The sequence below is a fragment of the Schistocerca cancellata genome, chromosome 11, assembly GCF_023864275.1.
Source record: "Schistocerca cancellata isolate TAMUIC-IGC-003103 chromosome 11, iqSchCanc2.1, whole genome shotgun sequence".
Classification (NCBI taxonomy): Eukaryota; Metazoa; Arthropoda; class Insecta; order Orthoptera; family Acrididae; genus Schistocerca; species Schistocerca cancellata.
In genome coordinates this window covers 76,199,533-76,224,202 of record NC_064636.1, presented here as the reverse complement: position 1 = coordinate 76,224,202, position 24,670 = coordinate 76,199,533, and the positions used below count along the sequence as shown (strand labels likewise).

General features: G+C 39.9%; 1 protein-coding gene across 1 annotated transcript in view; it reads right to left on the bottom strand.

The window, feature by feature from the left end:
- Window positions 1–3,564: 3,564 nt before the first annotated feature.
- LOC126108219 (uncharacterized) overlaps window positions 3,565–24,670 on the bottom strand; it is a 66,363-nt gene continuing 45,257 nt past the window's right edge. Inside the window, exons 3-5 of the mRNA XM_049913452.1 lie at window positions 18,445–18,738; window positions 6,220–6,566; window positions 3,565–3,621 (exon numbers count right to left, since the gene is read on the bottom strand). Of these exons, the coding sequence (XP_049769409.1) occupies window positions 3,565–3,621; window positions 6,220–6,566; window positions 18,445–18,738 (698 nt within the window). The remainder of the gene's footprint in view (window positions 3,622–6,219; window positions 6,567–18,444; window positions 18,739–24,670) is intronic.

Genomic DNA, 24,670 nt, shown 5'->3' with positions numbered 1-24,670 from the left:
TAATTAGCCTAGTAGTAGTAGTAGTAGTAAACAAAAAAAAATTTTTTTTTTGAAAGCAGCCTTTATAACCCACAAATTGTAGAACTCGATACATCAGTCTACTAAATGACTCTATACACTTCACATTCTATTATGCACATAAATTTATTTGAACAAGATTTATTTTCTACTTACACTAATTACTATTCAATGTATCACATGGAAATTTCCTTAAAAGCACCTCTGCACAATTTTTGTAAAATCAGGTATATAACTGTTTGTCACATAAACACATATCATAATTTTAATCTATAATATATAAACTGAAGTAGAACAATGTACACTATGTCATCAAAAGTATCCGGACAACCCCAAAAACATACAGGTACTGGTTTCTGTAATCATGCCTCCGACTCATTTCTTTTTGAACACCGCTTATATCATTCATCTTGAATCATTTTAAAAAAAAAATCTTTCATTCTACTGTTTAGTCAGGAGTGAAAGTTGGTCATAATGTGGGGGATTAGTGGGGAGGGGGGTGGGAGGGCAACAGATAGCAGAAGGGGGGGGGGTTACTAGCTAATGTCTGATTGCACTCTGGGGTAATGGTCTAAGAAAGGTTGGGAACCACTGCTCTAGGACCTGCTAAAACCATTGCCGAACTGCACCAAAAGGTGCAAGACGCTCAGATAGTCTCTCACAGGATGCCAAATGGCACCTTAACGATCACTGCACGTAACAGTACATGTCCGTGTTGCTACCAGGGTGGCGTGAGTAAGGGAGGGGGAGTGTACAATGTGTATTGATGTGACTGTTTGAGCACCTTTTACTGTGATTTCTGCCTTTTTTTTTGGTCTGAATTTGTTATTGTACATTCCTAAAATGATGAACTACCTTTCACTTAACTTGTCAGTAAACTGGCCGTCTCTTCGAGGGCGCTGCATTTCTTTTCCAGCAGCGTACAAAGGTAAGTACTGTTGCTTATAATGTGCCATTTCCTGCTCTAAGAAAATTTGACTTGCAAATAAGCTTCACATTCTTGCTGAAGCACTTGAAAATTAATCATCCGGTATGACTAAGTTATTATAATGTATTGCCAGGGCAACATGTTTAGCAAGGACATTACACTATGTTGACACAAACACGTGACCTGTATATGTTAAAGTACACCAATGATATGAAAAAACACCTTTATGATGCACTGCCTGCTACATGGGTGGTCAGTTACTTAAATGATATATAAGAGCCGAGGAATCCACTGACAGTTCATTCACTTCCTCTCTGTAATACTTTAGGTAGGAGGTTTGGATTATGGAGAGGGCTCATTGTTTTACTGAAAGTAGTATTCCACACACCATGGCTGATTCACATATTTGTAGAGGGGGGGGGGGGGGGTTAATATTCCATCAATGTGCCTTGGAGATGGTAGTTGGTGTGCCGTGGACACAGAAATTAAACATAATGTCAGCCAGTAGTGATCTTTGAGTCAGGTTTTTAAGGTTCAAAAAAACTGAAAACCTACAATTAGAGCCACGATGTTGGGTAAACTTTCTAGTTTCTGACTAGATACTACTTCAACAATCTTGAGCACCATGTCTCCTTTCTATACATTATCATAAGTTGACATTATCTGCATAAAAGCTGCTGCTGATTTGAAGCCTTTCTGAGATCCAGATTCTACCAACACTGTAAGGATCTGTATCTGATTGCAGTAACTCCAATTTTTTTTAAGCCATCCTGCTCAACTGGAATTTATTTTAATAGTGGTACCTGTGACATAAAAACATCCGCCTACTCAATCTAGAAACGGCCATGAAATTATTCAACACAAAAATGTTACCAATCCTGGTCTATCCTGGTCTATGGGACCACTTGACACAAAAAAATCTATAAACACTAGAAAAGGTAAAATCGACTCATCTAGAAAGAGCACTAGGTCTCTCAAAGACAACAAGATCTAGACTAGTGTACCTGCTAGCGAGAGAGACATTCCTAATTGAAGACATCAAACTTCGATATATGATGCCACACACCAGAGCTTCCAGAAATCAACTGAAGATCATGGAGGACAAACAAGAAAAAGTATGGCGAGTTTATAGCACCAAAGTAATGACGAACCGCTCACAGACAGCACCAGACTTCCAACTGCGACATGTCGCAACTAGATTTTCTATTCTCGGCTTTCATAATCTAATTTGCAAAAACAAAACTTATCACGACCCAACCACAACATGTGTATGTGAACTGCGTAATGAAGCCTGTGAACAATGTCACATAGAACTGTGCAGTAAAAGAGTGAAATCAATAAATGAATATGCAAAAATGTATAATGTAAATGTAAATGTTAAATGTTAAACAAAGTAACTGTATATGGCTATTTGGCTGCAATTTTATTAAATAAAATAAGTAAAAAACTCCAAAAGAATACACCACTGACCGTAAATGGTCTCACTTTCAAGGCAGTCAAGTATTTAGGGAGTCTTTTTAGCAGAGACAATAGAGCAGAAATAGAAATAGACGCCCGTCTAGCAGCAGCTAATAGAACTTTTTACAGCTGTATCAAAATTTTAAGGATGAGATCACTTAGTACTGAATTCAAAATCCGTTTTTATCAGTCAACTATTGTACCAGTAGCATTATATGGATGTGAAGCTATTACATTCAGGAAAAAATATGAAGAAAAACTGTTGATATTTGAAAGAAAAATACTAAGAAAAATATTTGGACCAATCTTCGATGAAAATGTCATGGAGTGGAGGATAAGGAAAAATGAAGAACTACGGGAGCTGTACAAACATAGTACCATTGTGGAAATGTTAAAGAAGAGAAGACTGAACTGGGCTGGTCATGTAGCAAGGATGCTGGAGAACAGACTACCCAAAATAGCATCCACTAAGAAATTAGAAGGAAAGAGAAGAAGAGGAAGACCTCGAATTAGGTGGATGGAGAATATCCGGGAAGATGCAGCTAGGATGGGCATCAACTCTGATTGGACAACAATTTCCCTGGATAGAAATAATTGGAAGAGGCTCGTAGAGCAGGTGTATGGTCGATAAGGCCTTAGCCACGTGTAAAGTAAAGTAAAGTAAAGTAAAGTAATATTACTAAGTGACAGTAGCCAGTGTGTGTTTATGGGGTAAATACACTCTATGATGAGCTAAATTTAACTGAGCTGTGTATCAATTATTTTAGTGCGAGCAGTAATTTAACACACTGACTGCCAACTCTGAATTACGTTGTGCCTGACAACACAGCTGCTGACACACTGTTTTGCAAGTAAGAATAGGAGCATCTGTGATTGAGTATGAAAGAGCTAAAGCTGATGGGCAGAGGAATTTTGTAATGGCACCCTAAACAACCCCTGCTGATTTGTAGAGAGCACAGTGTTCCAAGTTTTGATTTTAGCCGCCACATTACTTATTTGGACTTTGCATGTACATGACCTGTGTAGGTTACACCTAGGTATTTTCAAATGTTGCAATATACAAGAGTTTGCTCTCTAAATGTGATGTTAAGTTTGTAATTTGCTTGGTTGCTTTTACAGGCTTTCAAAGATCCGATTAGAGAGAATTATGTCTGAAGTATTCATCCAACACCAAATCTGATGTTAAGCATTGCTTTATCTTCCCTGAAGCTATTATCCTGGGCAATCAAACCAGTACCATTAGAGTAAATAAATTTTCTGGACTCTGGATGGTCATATGAGTACAGATGAAAAAGGAGTGGAGTCAAAACAGAACCTTATCAGACACCAATAAATAAATAAATAAATAAATAAATCTACATCTACATACATACTCCGCAATCCACCATATGGTGTGTGGCGGAGGGTACCTCGTACCACAACTAGCATCTTCTCTCCCTGTTCGACTCCCAAACAGAATGAGGGAAAAATTACTGCCTACATGTCTCTGTATGAGCCCTAATCTCTCTTATCTTATCTTTGTGGTCTTTCCGCAAAATATAAGTTGGTGGCAGTAAAATTGTACTGCAGTCAGCCTCAAATGCTGGTTCTCTAAATTTCCTCAGTAGCGATTCACGAAAAGAACGTCTCCTTTCCTCCAGAGTCTCCCACCCGAGTACCTGAAGCATTTCCATAACACTCGCGTGATGGTCAAACCTACCAGTAACAAATCTAGCAGCCCGCCTCTGAATTGCTTCTACGTCCTCCCTCAATCCGACCTGATAGGGATCCCAAATGCTCGAGCAGTACTCAAGAATAGGTCGTATTAGTGTTTTATAAGCGGCCTCCTTTACAGATGAACCACATCTTCCCTACATTCTAACAATGAACCAAACACGACTATCCGCCTTCCCCACAACTGCCATTACATGCTTGTCCCACTTCATATTGCTCTGCAATGTTACGCCCAAATATTTAATCGACGTGACTGTGTCAAGTGCTACACTACTGACGGAGTATTCAAACATTACGGAATTCTTTTTAATATTCATCTGCATTAATTTACATTTATCTATATTTAGAGTTAGCTGCCATTCTTTAAACCAATCACAAATCCTGTCCAAGTCATCTTGTATCCTCCTACAGTCACTCAACGACGACACCTTCCCGTACACCACAGCATCATCAGCAAACAGCGGCATATTACTATCCACCCTATCCAAAAGATCATTTATGTAGATAGAAAACAACAGCGGACGTACCACACTTCCCTGGGGCACTCCAGATGATACCCTCACCATCGAGGACAATGTACTGGGTTCTATTACTTAAGAAGTCTTCGAGCCACTCACATACTTGGGAACCAATCCCATATGCTCGTACCTTAGTTAGGAGTCTGCAGTGGGGCACCGAGTCAAACGCTTTCCGGAAGTCAAGGAATATGGCATCCGTCTGATACCCTCCATCCACGGTTCGAAAGATATCATGTGAAAAAAGGGCGAGTTGCGTTTCGCAAGAGCGATGCTTTCTAAAGGCGTGCTGATGCACGGACAGCAACTTCTCTGTCTCCAGGAAATTCATTATATTCGAAGTGAGAATATGTTCGAGAATCCTGCAACAAACCAATGTTAAGCATATTGGTCTGTAATTTTGAGGATCCGTCCTTCTGCCCTTCTTATATACAGGCGTCACCTGCGCTCTTTTTCCAGTCGCTTGGGACTTTACGTTGGGCAAGAGATTTGCAATAAATGTAAGCTACGTAAGGAGCCAATGCAGTAGAGTACTCTCTGTAAAACTGAATTGGAATCCCATCAGGACCTGGCAATTTATTTATTTCCAACCCATTCAGCTGCTTCACAACCCCAGCGATGTCTATCACTACATCCTCCATACGGGAATCTGTACGAGACTCAAACGGCGGTATGTTTGTACGATCCCCCTGCGTGAAAGATTTCTCAAATGCTAAATTTAAAATTTCAGTTTTCATTTTGCTGTCTTCCGTTGCCAGGCCAGACTGATCAGTGAGTGACTGGATGGAAGCCTTCGACCCGCTTACTTATTTTACATAGGACCAGAATTTCCTCGGGTTTTCAGCAAGATCTTTTGCTAAGGGATGACAGTGGTAGTGGTTGTATGCTTCGCGCATCGCTCTTTTTACAGCAGCACGAATCTCTACTAACTTTCGCCTGTCCTCATTCTCCCGACACCAATAAATAAATAAATAATAATTGGTTTTGACAGCATGAGGTTGTGGTGTCACCGCCAGATACCACACTTGCTAGGCGGTAGCCTTTAAATCGGCTGCGGTCCATTAGTATACGTTGGACCCGCGTGTAGTCGCTATCGGAGATTGCAGACCGAGCGCCGCCACATGGCATGTCTAGTCTAGAGAGACTCCCCAGCACTCGCCCCAGTTGTACAGCCCACTTTGCTAGCGATGGTTCACTCACTACATACACTCTCATTTGCCGAGACGACAGTTTAGCATAGCCTTCAGCTACGTCATTTGCTACGACCTAGCAAGGCACCATTATCAGTTACTATTGATATTGTGAATTGTGTACCGTCAAAACCGACGTTCATCATTAATGGATTAAAGTTAAGTATTCCACCAGCTACGTCCGTTTTTCTAAATTCTAATTTCCTTGTCACGTTCCAGACCTCACGCCAGCCTGCGTGAGCTAAAACGCGTGAATTTCAGCCTCCTTTAGTAAAACTGTGTTGGCTCTCTTGCCAACCACAACAGAGGTTCTCCACAGAATAGGTGAGGAAATAAATAAGTGGAAAAAACCGACTAGAAGGAACTGGACGTGAGAGACTCAGCTTTCCGCACTCACCCCGGCGATGCCCGGCACGAGCTCCAGAACGAACAGGAAGAGCGCGAGGGGCAGTGCCGTGGCGTGCAGGCGGCCCGCGTGCAGAAGTGCCGCGCCCGGCGCGGACGGCCGCTCGCCGCCCTCGGACAGGGCGCCCGCCACCAGCGTCCAGACGGCGAGCCCCGTGAGGTACGCCACGAGCCAGGCGGCGCGCAGCCCGCGTCCCAGCGGCGGGCCCTCATCCTGCTCCCGCCCGCCGTCCCGCTCCCAGCCGCGGCACCGGTACCCGTCGCACAGTGCGTAGTCGCACGCCACGAACAGGCCCACCGCCGCGCCCGTGCTCAGGAACAGTTGCCGCAGGCACACCACTGCCGACAGACCGCAGCTTTACGACGTCCGCCGGTACATTCGCAACATGTGCAGAACCACCTAACGTTAACTGCCAGTGTAAAGTAGGGGTTTTTGGAGAATCAGAATTAGGAGGGAGATCAGAGAGTTGCACAGCAAACCAGATATCGTGACGGGAAAACAGTAATAGACTACATTGGTTGGGACATGTAGAAAGAATGGTGGAGAACAACAAAGTCAACAAAGTTTTCGAAGGTAAACCCGTTGGACGTTGCATAAGAGGGCAGGCCGAGGACCAGATGGCCAGACAATGTGAAGGACGACTTGAGAAGGATGAGAGTTAGAAGATGGAGAGCCAAGGCAGACAGCAGAGAAGAGTGGGCAGTGCTTGTCCGGAAGGCTAAGGCGCTACAAGGGCTGTAGTGCCAATGAGTAAGTAAGTAAGTAAGAAAGAGCAGTAATATTTGCTGTTATCAACACCCAAGATCCAAAAATCATCTAAGTTAAAGTAGTCAAAGTCGTAACTACCAGGTGTACCGGTATGAAATGAGCATTTTTTTGTGAAAATGAAACACTAATTTTGAATTGAAAAGTAAAAACATTTTATTCAAAGTACTGACCATTGCTTTCCATACATTTTGACCACCTTTCTGGCAATTTATGGACACAACGCCAATAGAAATATTCATCTTTTGAAGCAAACCAGACACCCAATTTTCGATTTCTTCGTAGGAATTGAAATGTTCCTCAGCCAATGCATGTCCCATTGATGAAAGCAAATGGTAGTCGGAAGGGGCCAAGTCTGGTGAATACGGAGCGTGGGGTAGCAGCTCCCAGCCAAGTGTTTTGATTGTATCCTGAACCAGTTTTGCTTTGTGTGCAGGTGCATTGTCGTGTAAAAAAAATACTTTGCCATGTCTTCTGGCCCATTCTGGTCTTTTTTCAATCAATGCATAGTTCAGATTGATCATCTGTCGTCTGTAGCGATTAGTATTCACAGTTTCACCGGGTTTTAGAAGCTCGTGATACATCACACCTTTCTGATCCCACCAAACACAGAGCATTGTCTTCTTGCCAAATTGATCTGGTTTCGCTGTCGATGTTGATGGTTGTCCCGGATTAACCTACGATTTTTCCCATTTAGGATTCTTAAAATAAATCCATTTTTCATCACCAGTAACAATTCGATGCAAAATTGATTTTCTTTCATGTCTTTGAAGGAAAATTTGACAAACGGTTTTTCGGTTTTCCATCTGTCTTTCATTCAATTTGTGTGGCACCCATTTTCCACACTTTTGGATCTTTCCCATAGCTTTCAAACGGTCAGAAATTGTTTGTTGTGCAACATTCAGCATTGTTGCCATTTGCTTCTGACTCAAAGTATCATCTTTATCCAATATTGCTCGCAATTTGGCGTCTTCGAACTTTTTTGGTGGTCTTCCACATTCCTCATTTCTTACATGAAAACATTATTTCTGAACCGCTGAAACCATCTTTTGCAGGTTGCTTCTGATAGAGAACGATCAACATATGCCTCGAGAAGCATTCGATGCGACTCTACAGCACTTTTTTTCAAATGAAAACAAAAAATTAATGCTTTCTGCAAATCATCACTTTCTGGTACAAAAGTCGACATTGTTAAAACGATGAAAACATATGATGGATGTTTGTTCCATGACTTGATGTACACTAAATATCTCTGACAGATGTCATACCAAAAAAAAAAAAAAAAAAATTAAGGCTCGTTCACAACAAATGTTCCCTATCGACACATTTGTATCGTAACGCTCATTTCATACCGGTACACCTGGTAGTACTACACAATTCAATATGGAAAACTAATGTATACACCTATATTTAATATTAGTAATTTCTCTCTTCAACCTTCACATTATCTTTTAGTTGTGTATACACAATGCACAATTTTGATTAATTTTCATTTTCATTCAAAACTTGCGTCTAATAATTTAATAATGTGTGATGAAAATAGGGATGTGTGGAGTAGTCCATTGTTTATGTCATTTAAATTTAAAATTAATTGTAAACTGTAACACTAATGTAGAACTAAAATTAATTTCAGTCAATGTTCAATAATCAAAATTACGTGAGCGACTGTTAAAGCCCAGTATTACTGAAACAATTTACACTACTGGCCATTAAAATTGCTACAACATGAAGACGAATTGCTACAGATGTGAAAGTTAACCGACAGGAAGAAGATGCTGTGATATGCAAATGATTAGCTTTTCTAAGCATTCACACAAGGGTGGCGCCGGTGGCGACACCTACAATGTGCTGACATGAGGAAAGTTGCAAACTGATTTCTCATACACAAACAGCAGTTGACCGGCGATGCCTTGTGAAACGCTGTTGTGATGCCTCGTGTAAGGAGGAGAAATGCGTACCATCACGTTTCCAACTTTGATAAAGGTTGGATTGTAGCCTATCGCGATTGCAGTTTATCATATAGCGACATTGCTGCTCGCGTTGGTCGAGATCCAATGACTGTTAGCAGAATATGGAATCGGTGGCTTCAGGAGGATAATACGGAACGCCGTGCTGGATCCCAATGGCCTCATATCACTAGCAGTCGAGATGACAGGCATCTTATCCGCACGGCTGTAACAGATCATGCAGCCACGTCTCAATCCCTGATTCAACAGATGGGGCCTTTTGCAAGATGACAACCATCTGCATGAACAGTTCAATGACGTCTGCAGCAGCATGGACTATCAGCTCGGAGACCACGACTGCGGTTACCCTTGACGCTGCATCACAGGCAGGAGCGCCTGCGATGGTGTACTCGACGACGGACCTGGCTGCACGAATGGCAAAATGTCAGTTTTTCGGATGAATCCAGGTTCTGTTTACAGCATTGTGATGGTCGCATCCATGTTTGGCAACATTGTGGTGAACGCACATTGGAAGCGTGTATTCATCATCGCCATACTGGCTTCTCACCCGGCGTGATGGTGTGGTGTGCCATTGGTTACACTTCTCGGTCACCTCTTGTTTGCATTGATGGCACTTTGAACAGTGGACATTACATTTTAGGTGTTACGACCCGTGGCTCTACCCTTCATTCCATCCCTGTGAAACCCTACATTTCAGCAGGATAATGCACGACCGCATGTTGCAGGTCCTGTACGGTCGTTTCTGGCCAGCACTTTCTCCGTATCTCTCACGAATTGAAAATGTCTGCTCAATGGTGGCCGAGCAACTGGCTCGTCACAATATGCCAGACACTACTCTTGATGAACTGTGGTATCACGTTGAAGCTGCATGGGCAGCTGTACCTGTACACACCATCCGAGCTCTGTTTGACTCAATGCCTAGGCGTATCAAGGCCGTTATTATTGCCAGAGGTGGTTGTTCTGGATACTGATTTCTCAGGATCTATGCTCCCAAATTGCATGAAAATGTAATAACATGTCAGTTCTAGTATAAGATATTTGTCCAATGAATACCCGTTTATCATCTGCATTTCTTCTTGGTGTAGCAATTTTAATGGCCAGTGGTGTACAACACCTATTCAGGAAAATGGAAAGTAATGTAATATATTTAAAATTTAGTAATATTAATGCTGTTTTGTCCTTTGAATATGCTAAATGTCTACAATGTACTAAATAACATAAAACTGGTGTAAAATAGCAAATGGATTTGCGTTTAATCCAAACAACAGTATATCATAGTGAGCATTAGACATTTCATTAATAGGTAGGTGACACACGCCACTGAGTAGTTATCGTCAATAACTGAGACTGAATCTCTGCGTGGTTGTCAGAATGTCTGTAACTCAGCTTGCATCTGAAGAAAATAAAAGAAAACTAGGAAGTAAAACTGTGTTGGGTTATTCAGAAATCAGGTCCTGTTAATACTAGATAACTCTAAATTAGGAATGAAAAAAATTTTATTATTTATATCTACATCTACATCATACTCTGCAAGCCACCAAATGGTGTGTGGCAGAGGGTACTTTCGGTACCACTATCTGATCCCTCCAACCCTGTTACACTCCCGAATCGTGCACGGGAAGAATGGTTGTCAGTAAGCGTTTGTATTGGCTCTAATTTCCTGAATTTCCTCCTAGTGATCAATACGCAAGATGTATGCGGGGGGAAGTAATATGCTGTCTGACTCCTTCTGAAAAGTGCTGTCCTGGAATTTCTATAGTAATTCTCTCCGTGATGCACAACACTTCTCTTGTAATGTCTGCCAGTGGAGTTTGTTTAGCATCTCCGTAACGCTCTCTCGCCAGCTAAACGACCCCGTCACGAAACGTGCCACTTTTTGTTGGATGTTCTCTATCAGTCCTACCTCATGGTGCAATAATCATCTCTGAAGTATACTGTGTTACCCTCAAGAAATTGAAGAAACAACTTCAGCGTCTTTGTTACCCTGAGAATGCAAACTTCTCCTTCACAGGACAATACACAGCCTGACAACTCTGCGCATCCAACAGGAGCTCACAAAACGTCATTGGACTGTTCTTCCTCATCCCCCTACAGCCCGGATCTCACAACTTCCGAGTTCGACTTGTTTAGCCCAATGAAGGATGCATTCCATTAGAAGCAATACGTGGATGATGTGGAAGTTATTGATGCGCTAAGATTTGCTCTGACATCAATCAATAGACTGGTGCCACGCGGGGATACAAGCCTCCCAGTAAGGTGGCATAAGGCTATCATACTGAATGGAGATTATGTTGAAAAACAGGATTCTGTAGCCAGAAGAATGGGGCATAATATGGCGTACTGCAATGCTGAATAAAACCAACCTGCTTTCAGGAAAAAATGTGTTGCACTACTTATTGAACACCCATTGTAATCCTTTTGTCAGATTTGTAAAAGCACAAGTTATCAGTTATGTAAACATTACTGTATTTACCATTCACACATAATTTAGGATGAAGACCTGTACATCAATCAAAATTATAGAAGTTTGTAATTTTTTAAAATTATTTTATATTGCCCTCAGCTGTCATTTTATTTATTTGTTGTACTATTGCACAATTTCAGTCCTACCACATTTTGAAGTGCATAAAATATGAGCATCATATACACAATGTATTAGCATTACTTAATTCTTAAGTATGTCAGCTCTCACGATATGCTATGAAAATTATAGATTACTTCACAGAAGGTTGTAATGGTAATTTCACAATACAGGATTTTGCTTCTGTGTATATTTAATTAACATTCATCATTGTTGTGCTTAGAGTGTAATATCTGATCATCAAAAAATTTGAAATATAAGCTGAGTTATTATTAATTAGTTGTTGCAGAGATCTTATGCTGATTATATACATACACAGATGGTGTATAACTGGCGTTATTCTGTCAAATGGCTGTAAAAGTAGTAAGATTAATAAAATAAAATAAAGCCAACATACACACATCAAAAAAAATTTTTTTTTTCATCACCCTGGTTCCCAGAACTCCTGAAGACAGATGTTGACTGTGAATATTGTATCACAGACACAGACACTTTGACTGTTCAGATATGTCACTAAACCCACCCAAAGAAGTAAACAACCGTGCATGAGCAGCGTCTATTAGACGGAGGGGGATTAGATTAGATTAGATTAGATTAATACTAGTTCCATGGATCATGAATACGATATTTCGTAATGATGTGGAACGAGTCAAATTTTCCAATACATGACATAATTAAGTTAATTTAACAACATACTTAAGTTAATATAACAACTTTTTCATTTTTTGTGTTTTTTTTATTTTATTTTATTTTATTTTTTATTAATATTTTTTTTTTTTTTTTTATTTTATATCTAAAAATTCCTCTATGGAATAGAAGGAGTTGTCATTCAGAAATTCTTTTAATTTCTTCTTAAATACTTGTTGGTTATCTGTCAGACTTTTGATACTATTTGGTAAGTGACCAAAGACTTTAGTGCCAGTATAATTCACCCCTTTCTGTGCCAAAGTTAGATTTAATCTTGAATAGTGAAGATCATCCTTTCTCCTAGTATTGTAGTTATGCACACTGCTATTACTTTTGAATTGGGTTTGGTTGTTAATAACAAATTTCATAAGAGAGTATATATACTGAGAAGCTACTGTGAATATCCCTAGATCCTTAAATAAATGTCTGCAGGATGATCTTGGGTGGACTCCAGCTATTATTCTGATTACACGCTTTTGTGCAATAAATACTTTATTCCTCAGTGATGAATTAACCCAAAATATGATGCCATATGAAAGCAACGAGTGAAAATAGGCATAGTAAGCTAATTTACTAAGATGTTTATCACCAAAATTTGCAATGACTCTTATTGCATAAGTAGCTGAACTCAAACGTTTCAGCAGATCATCAATGTGTTTCTTCCAATTTAATCTCTCATCAATGGATACACCTAAAAATTTGGAATATTCTACCTTAGCTATATGCTTCTGATTAAGGTCTATATTTATTAATGGCGTCATACCATTCACTGTACGTAACTGTATGTACTGTGTCTTATCAAAATTCAGTGAGAGTCCGTTTACAAGTAACCACTTAGTAATTTTCTGAAAGACAGTTTTGACAATTTCATCTGTTAAGTCTTGTTTGTCAGGTGTGATTACTATACTTGTATCATCAGCAAAGAGAACTAACTTTGCCTCTTCATGAATATAAAATGGCAAGTCATTAATATATATTAAGAACAACAAAGGACCCAAGACTGACCCTTGTGGAACCCCATTCTTGATAGTTCCCCAGTTTGAGGAATGTGCTGATCTTTGCATATTATGAGAACTACTTATTTCAACTTTCTGCACTCTTCCAGTTAGGTACGAATTAAACCATTTGTGCACTGTCCCACTCATGCCACAATACTTGAGCTTATCTAGCAGAATTTCATGATTTACACAATCAAAAGCCTTTGAGAGATCACAAAAAATCCCAATGGGTGGTTTTTGGTTATTCAGATCATTCAAAATTTGATTGGTGAAAGCATATATGGCATTTTCTGTTGAAAAACCTTTCTGGAAACCAAACTGACATTTTGTTAGTACTTCATTGTTACAGATATGTGAAGCTACTCTTGAATACATTACTTTCTCAAAAATTTTGGATAAAGCTGTTAGAAGGGAGATTGGACGGTAATTGTTGACATCAGATCTATCCCCCTTTTTATGCAAAGGTGTAACAATAGCATATTTCAGTCTATCAGGGAAAATGCCCTGTTCCAGAGAGCTATTACACAGGTGGCTGAGAATCTTACTTATCTGTTGAGAACAAGCTTTTAGTATTTTGCTGGAAATGCCGTCAATTCCATGTGAGTTTTTGCTTTTAAGCAAGTTTATTATTTTCCTAATTTCAGAGGGAGAAGTGGGTGAGATTTCAATTGTATCAAATTGCATAGGTATGGCCTCTTCCATTAACAGCCTAGCATCTTCTAATGAACACCTGGATCCTACTATATCCACAACATTTAGAAAATGATTGTTAAAAATATTTTCAACTTCTGACTTTTTGTTCGTAAAGTTTTCATTCAATTTGATGGTAATACTGTCTTCCTGTGCTCTTGGTTGACCTGTTTCTCTTTTAATAATCCGACAGCCGATCAGTTCCAGTCATTCCACCAGGAAGGAGGTATATGACTTGTGTTGTCTGTAATTCAACCATGCCTAGACGGTCAATACCGTGGTTTGATCAAGTCCGCATTGTTACTTTGTGCCAGGAAGGTCTCTCAGCAATGGAAGTGTCCAGGCATCTCGGATAGAACCAAAGCGGTGTTGTTTGGACATGGAGGAGATACTTCACTCCCAATATCCATGGCGAGGTCCATCTTTGCAACCACGACACCATTCAGCATGGTACAGATGGGCCCAACAACATGCCGAATGTACCACTCAGGATTGGCATCATGTTCTCTTCACCAATGAGTGTCCCAAATGTCTTTCACCAGACAATCGTTGGAGACGTGTTTGGAGGCAACCCGGTCAGGCTGAATGCCGCTGCTAGTGGTCATGAAAGGCACCATAATGGCTGTACAATAAGTGAATGCCATCCTCCGACAAATAGCGCAACCATATTGGCAGCATATTGACGAGCATTCGTCTTCATGGACGACAATTTGCGTCCCCATCGTGCACATCTTGTGAATGACTTCCTTCAGGATAACGAAATCGGTCAACTAGAGTGGCCAGCATGTTCACCAGACATGAATCCTATTGAACATGCCTGGGATAGATTGAAAAGGGCTGTTTATGGATGACGCGACCAACCAACCACTCTGAGGGATCTACGCCAAATCACTGTTGAAGAGTGGGACAGTCTGGGCCAACAGTGTCTTGATAAATCTGTGGATAGAATGCCATGATGAATACAGGCATGCATCAATGCAAGAGGATGTGCTACTGTGTATTAGAGGTACCGGTGTGTACAGTAATCTGGACCACCATCTCTGAAGGTCTCGCTGTATGGTGGTACAATGTGCAATGCGTGGTTTTCATGAGCAATATAAAGGGCGGAAATGATGTTTATGTTGATCTCTATTCCAATTTTCTGTATAGGTTCCAGACCTCTCGGAACTGAAGTGATGCAAAACTTTTTTAAATGTGTGTATAAACTCTACAAATTTGATCATACAAATGTTTAAAACTGCACTTTTATAGCCATGCAACGAAAAAGGAATGAAAATTATGCAGTCAGAATGAGACTGTGATGATTCATTGTATAGTTATATGATCTTCTTCCACACGTTCATGACTATAATGATGACTGTGGTTTCTATGGCTCTGTGACATTTCACCACAGATAGCACATAGTTATTTTAGTTCATTTAAAACTTTATCCAACTTGTTATTTACATTTCAATCTCTTTCATCATGACCATGACTTTACCTTTCTCCATTTTGTGCAGGTTGTGTAGTGATTTATGATACGTGATTTGTGATTGGCATGTTAAGGAGACACATTCGCAAAGGAATTCCCATATGGAATCAATGTTAAAATGAGGAAACTTGAGGCGCACTTCGAAAGAAAAACTTTTATGGAACACAGATGAAACACCATCTTCAAATTTTATAAAAATTGGTGACTTTATATTATGAGATATAAGTTTTTGTTCTATGAGGGCTGTTCCATAAAAAATGATCATAATTTTTTTCGACATCATACCTTTACTCATCCTCACAATTTTGATGGTCCTTCTCAAAGTAGGCTCCCATGAATGCGATGCACCTGTCCCAGCATTTCTGCCAATCATCAAATACATGCTGGAAACCATTCTTTGAGAGTTCATTCAAAATCGCCTTCGCAACTGCTTCTCGATGATTGATAATGCCTCTCATGAAGGCGTTTCTTCATTTTAGGGAAAATCAAAAAAAGTCATATGGGACTAAATCTGGACTGTAGGGAGGGTGAGGGATGCACTTGATGTTGATTTTTGCACGATACTCAGCAACAAAATTGGCAATATGCAGCCGTGCATTGTCATGGTGCAGCATCCTGCCTGATTCACAGAAATGTGTTCTTTTGTGCCTGATATGGACTGATAATATTTTCAGAACATCCCTGTAGAATCGTCCCGTTACTGATGTGTATGCAGGTACAATGAGCTGATATACTTTTTAAAATGCTTGGAGCTTGTAAATTTTTTTCTTGGTATCAGTCACTACAGGTCCCTTTTTTATTTTATTAATAAAAGATACTGAAAGTTTAATATCTTTATATGTCTTAGTTTCTGAGATATGTGTATCAGAATACCTAAAACAGAGTTTTGAGAAAAACTGTTTTAAAGTTTTACATACAAAAAAACTAATGTACACTGCCATATACACGTATGTTTCAAATATTTCAGGACTATACTATGACTTAGCTTCTTCCTCTTTATTTTCTTTTCCTCTTTTCCTTCTTATTCAGGCTATCTAGCCTCCTTACTGTCATTCCCTCTAGAAATTTCAGCATAACAGATACTTTCCATGTCGATACTTTTAAGTCCCCTTTCAGTATTGATACCATCCTTTGCTCCCAAGAGTCTTTATACATCAGTCTGTTTTGACACATGGGCTATGAGTCACTTCACTGAATCGTGAACACCAAGCTTCAGTATCCCCCCCCCCCCTCCCCCATCAAGAACAGTTTTTGATAGCCTTGTCCAATGACTGAATTCAAACTTTCATTCAGAGTCAAGAGTTTTCCAACGGGCATACTTATTTGAGAGCTCTTGATGGCTAAGGTATTTGAAAATAGGTTTGGCAGTAAAGAGGATAGTTTTCACTTTGTATTCGATTATTCCCCCCCCCCTCCCCCCCCCCCCCCCCCCCCACAGTCCATAACAAGCAGTTTTGTTGCTCATTTTTATATATTTATTCTCATAACACCTGAGCTTCCTTATTCTACTCATTCCACTTATAACTGTTCACAAAAACACACTAAGTGTAGTGACAATATAAAGGGAGATGTGAATTAGAGTTTGTGTTGGGGAGGGTATTTGATTTAGGTCGTTTGTGGAGCTATGTTGACCATAATGCTGTGGTGGTATAATGGTCAGCACATCTACCTAGTCCGAGTCCCGGCTGCAGCACAAATTTTGATTCACTTCTTCAGCTTCCAACGCTATTGTAGATAAACAACAAAGATGAAGGATTTGAGAAACAACAGTCAGCAGCGCATACGCACTGACAAATATTGAAAAAAATAGTTCTCTCTTGGAACCAAAATAATGATATCTGTCAAACACAAATAATTGCTGTACTGTAGTTAACGCTCAGCAAGACAGTGCACAAATGGGCAACATACTTAGTTACCAGGCATCATAGAGAAATTAATAACTCAGAACCTAGTCATAAAATTTGAATGTTGTAGAAAAATAATAGAAACATTAAACAAGACACAAGAAATATTTTCCATTTTTTTAAAATCCTGTTATTGACTGTATCCTCTTAAGTGTGCAGAAGAGGTGGAGGTGTTGCTGTCAGTTATTGTTGAGTGTTCTTTAAACTGGGTGATAATCTTTCTTCCCATCTGTCAAATACAAAATTTTGGTGATCTTAACAGTTAATCTTTTATATTCCAGGTTGTGAAGATTGTTCTGATTCTTGTGGTATATGTCTCAGTAGCCGCTATAGGCTGTGAATGTTTCTGCAGCTAGTTTTTGCTTCTGTATTCTTGAAACAACAAGTTATTTTGTTGAAAATAACAATACACTGAAAAATGTTAGTAAAACTGGAAAAGAATTCATTATTCAATTAAGACTTGATGCTAAATATTGTTCCAGCTGCATATTTCAGGTGTAATCACTGAATACTTATTATTTTGAACAATCAATGAGTATTTACATTTCATCATGTATGCTATACTGCAACCTAATTAAACTGAAATTAACTTTTGTAACTAATAATTCTAGAAATAACTGAGTGAGTGTGCCAACTCGACTGTTTTTAGATCATCATCTGTATGTTCTTGCAGTCTCCCTCTCTCTCTGCACAGAACGCTTCCCTCAGCTGCCGACTTACCTGCACCCCACTATAGTCAATTCCTTTCCTGTTGCACTTCAGACAGAATGACAGAAAAACAAATGTCTATATACCTCCCTATGAGCCCTAATTTCTATTACCTTTGTGATCTTAATCCAGCAGCAGAATTTTTCGACAGTCACCATCAAACGCCGGCTCTCTAAATATTTGTACCGGGAATTCCCATCCGAGTTCCCAAATATGGGATACATTAATTTATAGCAATGAGTAACTCCTTCATCCCCTAGATGAAATATAAGTATAATGGCTATTTATTGCACGTTACTGCTATCCGACTAAATTTACGTGTTCTATGCTCTGTATCGATAATTTAAAGGAAGAACAAAACACAGTTGTCATCTACACTTTTTTAAAATAATTGTAACATTACCAGTGGTAACTAGTTAGAGTAAGTATCCGAGGCAGTACTGACCCCTGTGTGAGAAGAAGAAATAGTGTACGATGGCGACGACCATGATGAGTCCCTTGAGCGGGTCCTGGGCGTGGCACGGCACCCGCTTCTCCTGCAGAGCACTCAGCGTCAGGAAGCCCGCCAGGGCCAGCAGCGACCCGTCCCTCAGGGGCACCAGCCAGCGCCGCCGCGGCTGCAGCCGCAGGCGGAAGCGCACGCTCGGCGGCGCGTAGCCCGCGATGCCGGCGCTGCCGTAGCCGCCCACGCGTACGCCCCCTGCCACCCACGCCACTGGCAGCAGAACTGCTGACGAACCTGTACCGTGTCGTCACACAGTTAGCACGTCGTAATTTATCGGAGTGAGATTCGTTCTATTTACTATTCGACACTCTCTTTGACAGTGGTGCTCTGGAGGCCACATCAGGAGGACCTGACATTTTACAAACACAGTTTACATCTTTCTCTTAAACTATTTGATGTTATATGCATGTGAAAAATACTACTTCATGATTAGCTCACTATTATAGCACAGATAACATCATAAAAAAATTATTGTTTCAAAAATGGCAAAATAATGTTTCTATTTTAAATATAATACAATACAATACAATACAAAATCATCCAAATTAAAATACGAAACTCATATTCGAGAGGTTGTGTAAATGAAGGCAGTGAATACAACTCTGTGACTAGTGTGAAAATTAATGTTGTGTACAATTAATTACTTAAAAAATCTCTACTTACAAAAAAAAAAAATTATATATAAGGCTGGCTTTAACCAGTTTTGAAAAGAAAACCCACACTTGAAACTGTCACAAAAAATAAAATACAACAAAACCACACAAAACACACCATAGCATCACAGTATCCCAATCTCCAGCTCAACCCAAAAGTGCACTTATGGTGTCGCCATTATGGTGTTGCAGTTACTAACCGACAAATGAGGAACTGGATAAGACAAGATGGCAGAACCCACGAGAAAATAGTTTTCAATAAATGTCAGAAGTGGATTAATGTTTTTCAATTAAATCATGGAAGGTGGGTCAATATTTTTAATTAAATCATGCGAGAAGGTACACAGATCAATTTTTATTAATTAAATCATGGGAGAAGATAGGTGGATTGATGTTTATTTACAATAGAATCGCATGTTCAATACACTAATAAACATTGATCCACCTACCTCCTATCACAATTTAATTAAAAAAAAAAAATCCACTTACTCAGAGGTTACACAGGCACCTAAGAGTACACTTTAAATTTTATGTCATATTCTATTTTATATGACAACATTTCCCATCATATATTCCATTGTCCACTGTGTAATTTCACACACTCCACATCATGATGACTGTAGCACACTAAATGTCACAATAACATACCTCACAAATACATCTCCACCACATAATTAAACCGATAGAGTAGACCACCTCTTCATATGTACCCTCTACAACATTTCATTTCTACTCCAAAACAAACACGCCGCAGCTCGATAACGTCACACAATACATTGCAGAACAGTGCAACTATGTCATGGGTCGGAATATACAGCTGGTATCCTGCAATTACGTATACCAGACTTACCCTGCCTGGCTAGCCACTCGGTCTAATGCACTGCTTCCCGAGCGGTAAGGTGTCCGGTCCTCAGCACAAATCCGCCTGGCGGATTAGTGTTAAGGTCCTGAGTGCCGGCCAACTTGTGAATGGTTTTTAGGCGGTTTTCCATCTGCCTCAGCAAATGCGGGCTGGTTCCCCTTACTCCACCTCAGTTACATTATGTCAGCGATTGCTGCACAAACAGTGTCTCCACATACTCGTACACCATAATTACTCTACCACGCAAACATCTGGGGTTACACTCGTCTGGTATGAGACATTCCCGGGGAGGGTGGGGGTCCACTGGGGACCGAAGCGCACAATTACCCTGGGTTCAGTGTGGGGCGGCAATGGGGTGGGTGGACTGCTGTGGCCTGTTGTGGGGTTGTGAACCACTGAGGGCTACAGCAGGACAAAGCCTCTCCACGTTTCTAGATCCTCGGTTCAATACACAATACACATATTACCAGATGTACACAGAAAGCACAATGATGTTTCCCACAACAGAGCTTTCAGTCAGGTAGACAACACAGAAAATTAAAAAATAAGAAATCAGTTGCATAGATGAGGTTTCAGTCTCTGCTCTGAAGGTTTGCATAGGCAGTGTACAAGCTCCCATTAACGAACATAATAAATGAGTTCTTTAGTTCAGGTACGTCTCCAGGGTACCTAACACATTCTCAAAAACAACTGAATCATTCATGAACAATAGGCTAATGAGCTTTTTAACAAAGCACAGTTTGATTTTTGAGTGGGATAAGTCCAATTACTAGCCACCGCAGAGTTCACAAAAGTGGTACTTGAAGTTCTTGACAAGGATGGCTGTGTTATAAGCATTTTCCTATATCTGTCCACTGTTGATCAGAAAATACCACTAAACAAGCTAGAAGCATTGCGTGTGAGAGGAATAGCAAGTGAGCGAGTCCAGATTTACCAAGAAAACAGGGTGCGAAAGGTAGAGATACTGTAATTCACACGTCTGTTGAATAGTCAGACAAGAAACATAAAAACATAGTTGTTCCTCTGAGAAGCATATTGTGTCTGAGTCTGTTCTTCAAGTACAGGGTGAATCACCAAAAACTTGCACTGCAAATATTACAGAAATGGAAAGTGCTATTGATATGCAGTTTTGACTGAAAATATTGGTAGTCAGGTACTCAAATCATTACCCAATAAACAGACTGTAATAATACTTAGAGAATATGTATTTTTTGTGCAAACACACTGTTTTTAATGGAGCAATGGCTATTGACAGGTTCTGGACCGATGGGCGGAATATTTCAGTTAGCTGCTGAATGTCACTACAGAAAGAGAAGTTCTAGAAGAAAATGAAACCGAGGGTGATCAACTGTGGCAAAATGTTAGTCAGGATGAAAGACCTGTACCTATACCAACAACAAAGCCTAAGGAATAGTAAGGCTCCACGTAACAACAACATTTTAGCAGAGGAGGGTGGAGGTGAACATCTAACAACGTTGGTACATCAGCTGATAGTGGAAATATGGGAAAAGGAAGAGATGCCAGACCAGTGGAACATGGCCATTATATGCCTGATTCATAAGAAGAAGGTCAAAACAAACTGTGAAAATTATCGCAGTATTGCTTTAGTCAGTGTGGTGTTCAAAGTACTAGCCAAAATCATTGCTATGAGACCTGCACCATTTGCAGAAGAAATACTCGGAGACTACCAGTGCGGTTTTCGACGGTGCAGATCAACATCTGACCAGATCTTCGTTATAAGACAAATAATGGAAAAGTGTTATGAATATAATGTGGATGTACACAAGCTTTTTGTAGACTATTCCCAAGTAAACTTATCAGACTGATACAAATGACCCTCACCAGCACAAAATGCCAGGTAAAAGTAGAAGGAAAACTTTCTAAAGAATTTGAGGTCAACCGAGGGTTGAGACAAAATGATTTATTATCCACGCTACTCTTCAACACAGTGTTGGAGAGAGTGATGCGAAGAGTGGAGATTGATAACCGAGGTGGCACTCTGTTTAACTGTATGCACCAAAATCTAGCTTATGCCGATGATGTGTGTATCCCGTCTAGAAGTTTGAAAGAAATGGAAGAAGGATTTGTCGGACTGGAAAAGGAGGCACAACAGTTGGGACTTACAGTAAACAACACAAAACACAGTATCTCTTTGCTTCCAGGAAAAATGCTGTTGTTAAAGAGAAATATATTAACCCATTAGCGCCGTGCATTGCCATATGGCAATGTTTGTAACAATTTTTTAAAATCGTTGATTCCAAGACATCAACAAAGCGAGAGTGTTAGCAGCACTGGATTCCGTTCCGCAAGACTGTAAAGACCACTACAATGCAACAGTTTTAACAATACATTTAAATTCTGCGATGTAAGCAGTATTGGAAGTCGTCGTTTGCTGAATGACGAAGAAAAATGGAGTATAAGTTCGAGTAAGTATGTTTTACACAGTAACTTACGATATATAATTTGGTTTTTTAGTACAGTTGTGTTTTAAATACTCAAATATATATTCTTTGGAGGTTACTGCTTGCTGTGAAATAAATTACATTCATTTAGGCCGTTTGAATGTTGGTGTTGCCATATAGCAACGCTTGGCGCTTGTACTCAGTAAAAGGACGAATTTTCTCTTTTTTGTTTTCGAAGAGGTTTCTCGCTTACTGAGGTGCTGGAGATTCTTTATAATGACGATATTGAAGGTGATGTGTTTGTTGATCCCCCAGATCCGAATAGAGGAGAACGACGGATTATTGTATGTGTGGTGGCTGGACAACTCAGTTGTCACAATGATCTCTTCTTCATGTGGTGCACAAGAAGTTGGCCAAGTCAAGAGATTCTCGGAACTAAAAAAGCGAAATATAATTATTCCCAGACCAAAACTGGTAGGCAAATATAATACATAGTGGGAGGTACTGATCAGATGGATCAGAATCTTGCATGCTATCGCATTGCAATAAGAAGCAAGAAATGGTACTGGTGTCTCTTTACACAGATGTTAGATGTCGTCATACAAAACAGTTGGATTTTGTATAATAAAGCAAGAAACCAAACTATTTCTCAGCTTTATTTCAAGAGAGAAGTAGCAACAGTGTACTTGCAAAGACACCAAGCTTTACCAAAAGGAGCCGGGAGACCTGCATCAAGGGCGTGTTCTGACGGCCGCATATCAGATTCAATTAGGTTTGATAAGACTGACCACCTCATCCGGCACACAGAAGGAAAGAAGAAGAAGAAATGGTGTGCACACAAGGATTGTAAATCTATTGTGAGAACAATGTGTTCAAAGTGTAATGTGGGATTGTGTATTGACTGTTTTATTCCATTTCATGTAAAATAATGCCGAGTTCAAGGTTTGATTTTTGATTATTAATTGTACTGTGTTATAAAGCATCAGTTGTACGATGAAGACTGAATAATAAATTTGCACAAAACTTGTATATGTAATAAGAAATTTCAATAACCTACTTATTTTACTTGAAGTTGTAATCCATATAAATTTAGGTAGTGAAAGCGCCTAGCGTTGCTATATGGCAACATCAAATATCTCGCTAATGGCGGTAATGACTTTCGTCGAAACAAATCTGTTGTGTAATTTATGCCTTTTACAGATATAACGCAATTAAAAAAAAACATCATGAAAAAATTAATTCCAGTGCTAATGGGTTAAGTTGAACAGAGGCAATTATGAGAGATGTGAGAAGTTCCAGTACCTGGGAGTGCTGGTTACAGAGGATAGCAGAATAAGGGAAGGAAAAAAATCTAGGATTGCTGCAGGAAATAGAGCTTACTGGGCCCTGATCAAGATCCTTCAGTCACATAGCCTGAGCAGAAAATCGAAGGGGACTGTCAATGGAACAGTCATAAGACCGGTGGTAATGCATGGCTCAGAAACATGGACAATGACTGTAGCAGAAGAAGAGCTCTTGAGAAGATGTTGTTGTTGTTGTGGTCTTCAGTCCTGTGACTGGTTTGATGCAGCTCTCCATGCTACTCTATCTTGTGCAAGCTTCTTCATCTCCCAGTACCTACTGCAACCTACATCCTTTTGAATCTGCTTAGTGTATTCATCTCTTGGTCTCCCCCTATGATTTTTACCCTCCACGCTGCCCTCCAATACTAAATTGGTGATCCCTTGATGCCTCAGAACATGTCCTACCAACCGATCCCTTCTTCTGGTCAAGTTGTGCCACAAACTTCTCTTCTCCCCAATCCTACTCAATACTTCCTCATTAGTTATGTGATCTACCCATCTAATCTTCAGCATTCTTCTGTAGCACCACATTTCAAAAGCTTCTTGTCCAAACTATTTACCGTCCATGTTTCACTTCCATACATGGCTACACTCCATACAAATACTTTCAGAAATGACTTCCTGACACTTAAATCTATACTCGATGTTAACAAATTTCTCTTCTTCAGAAACGCTTTCCTTGCCATTGCCAGTCTACATTTTATATCCTCTCTACTTCGACCATCATCAGTTATTTTGCTCCCCAAATAGCAAAACTCCTTTACTACTTTAAGTGTCTCATTTCCTAATCTAATTCCCTCAGCATCACCCGACTTAATTCGACTACATTCCATTATCCTCGTTATGCTTTTGTTGATGTACATCTTATATCCTCCCTTCAAGACACCATCCATTCCGTTCAACTGC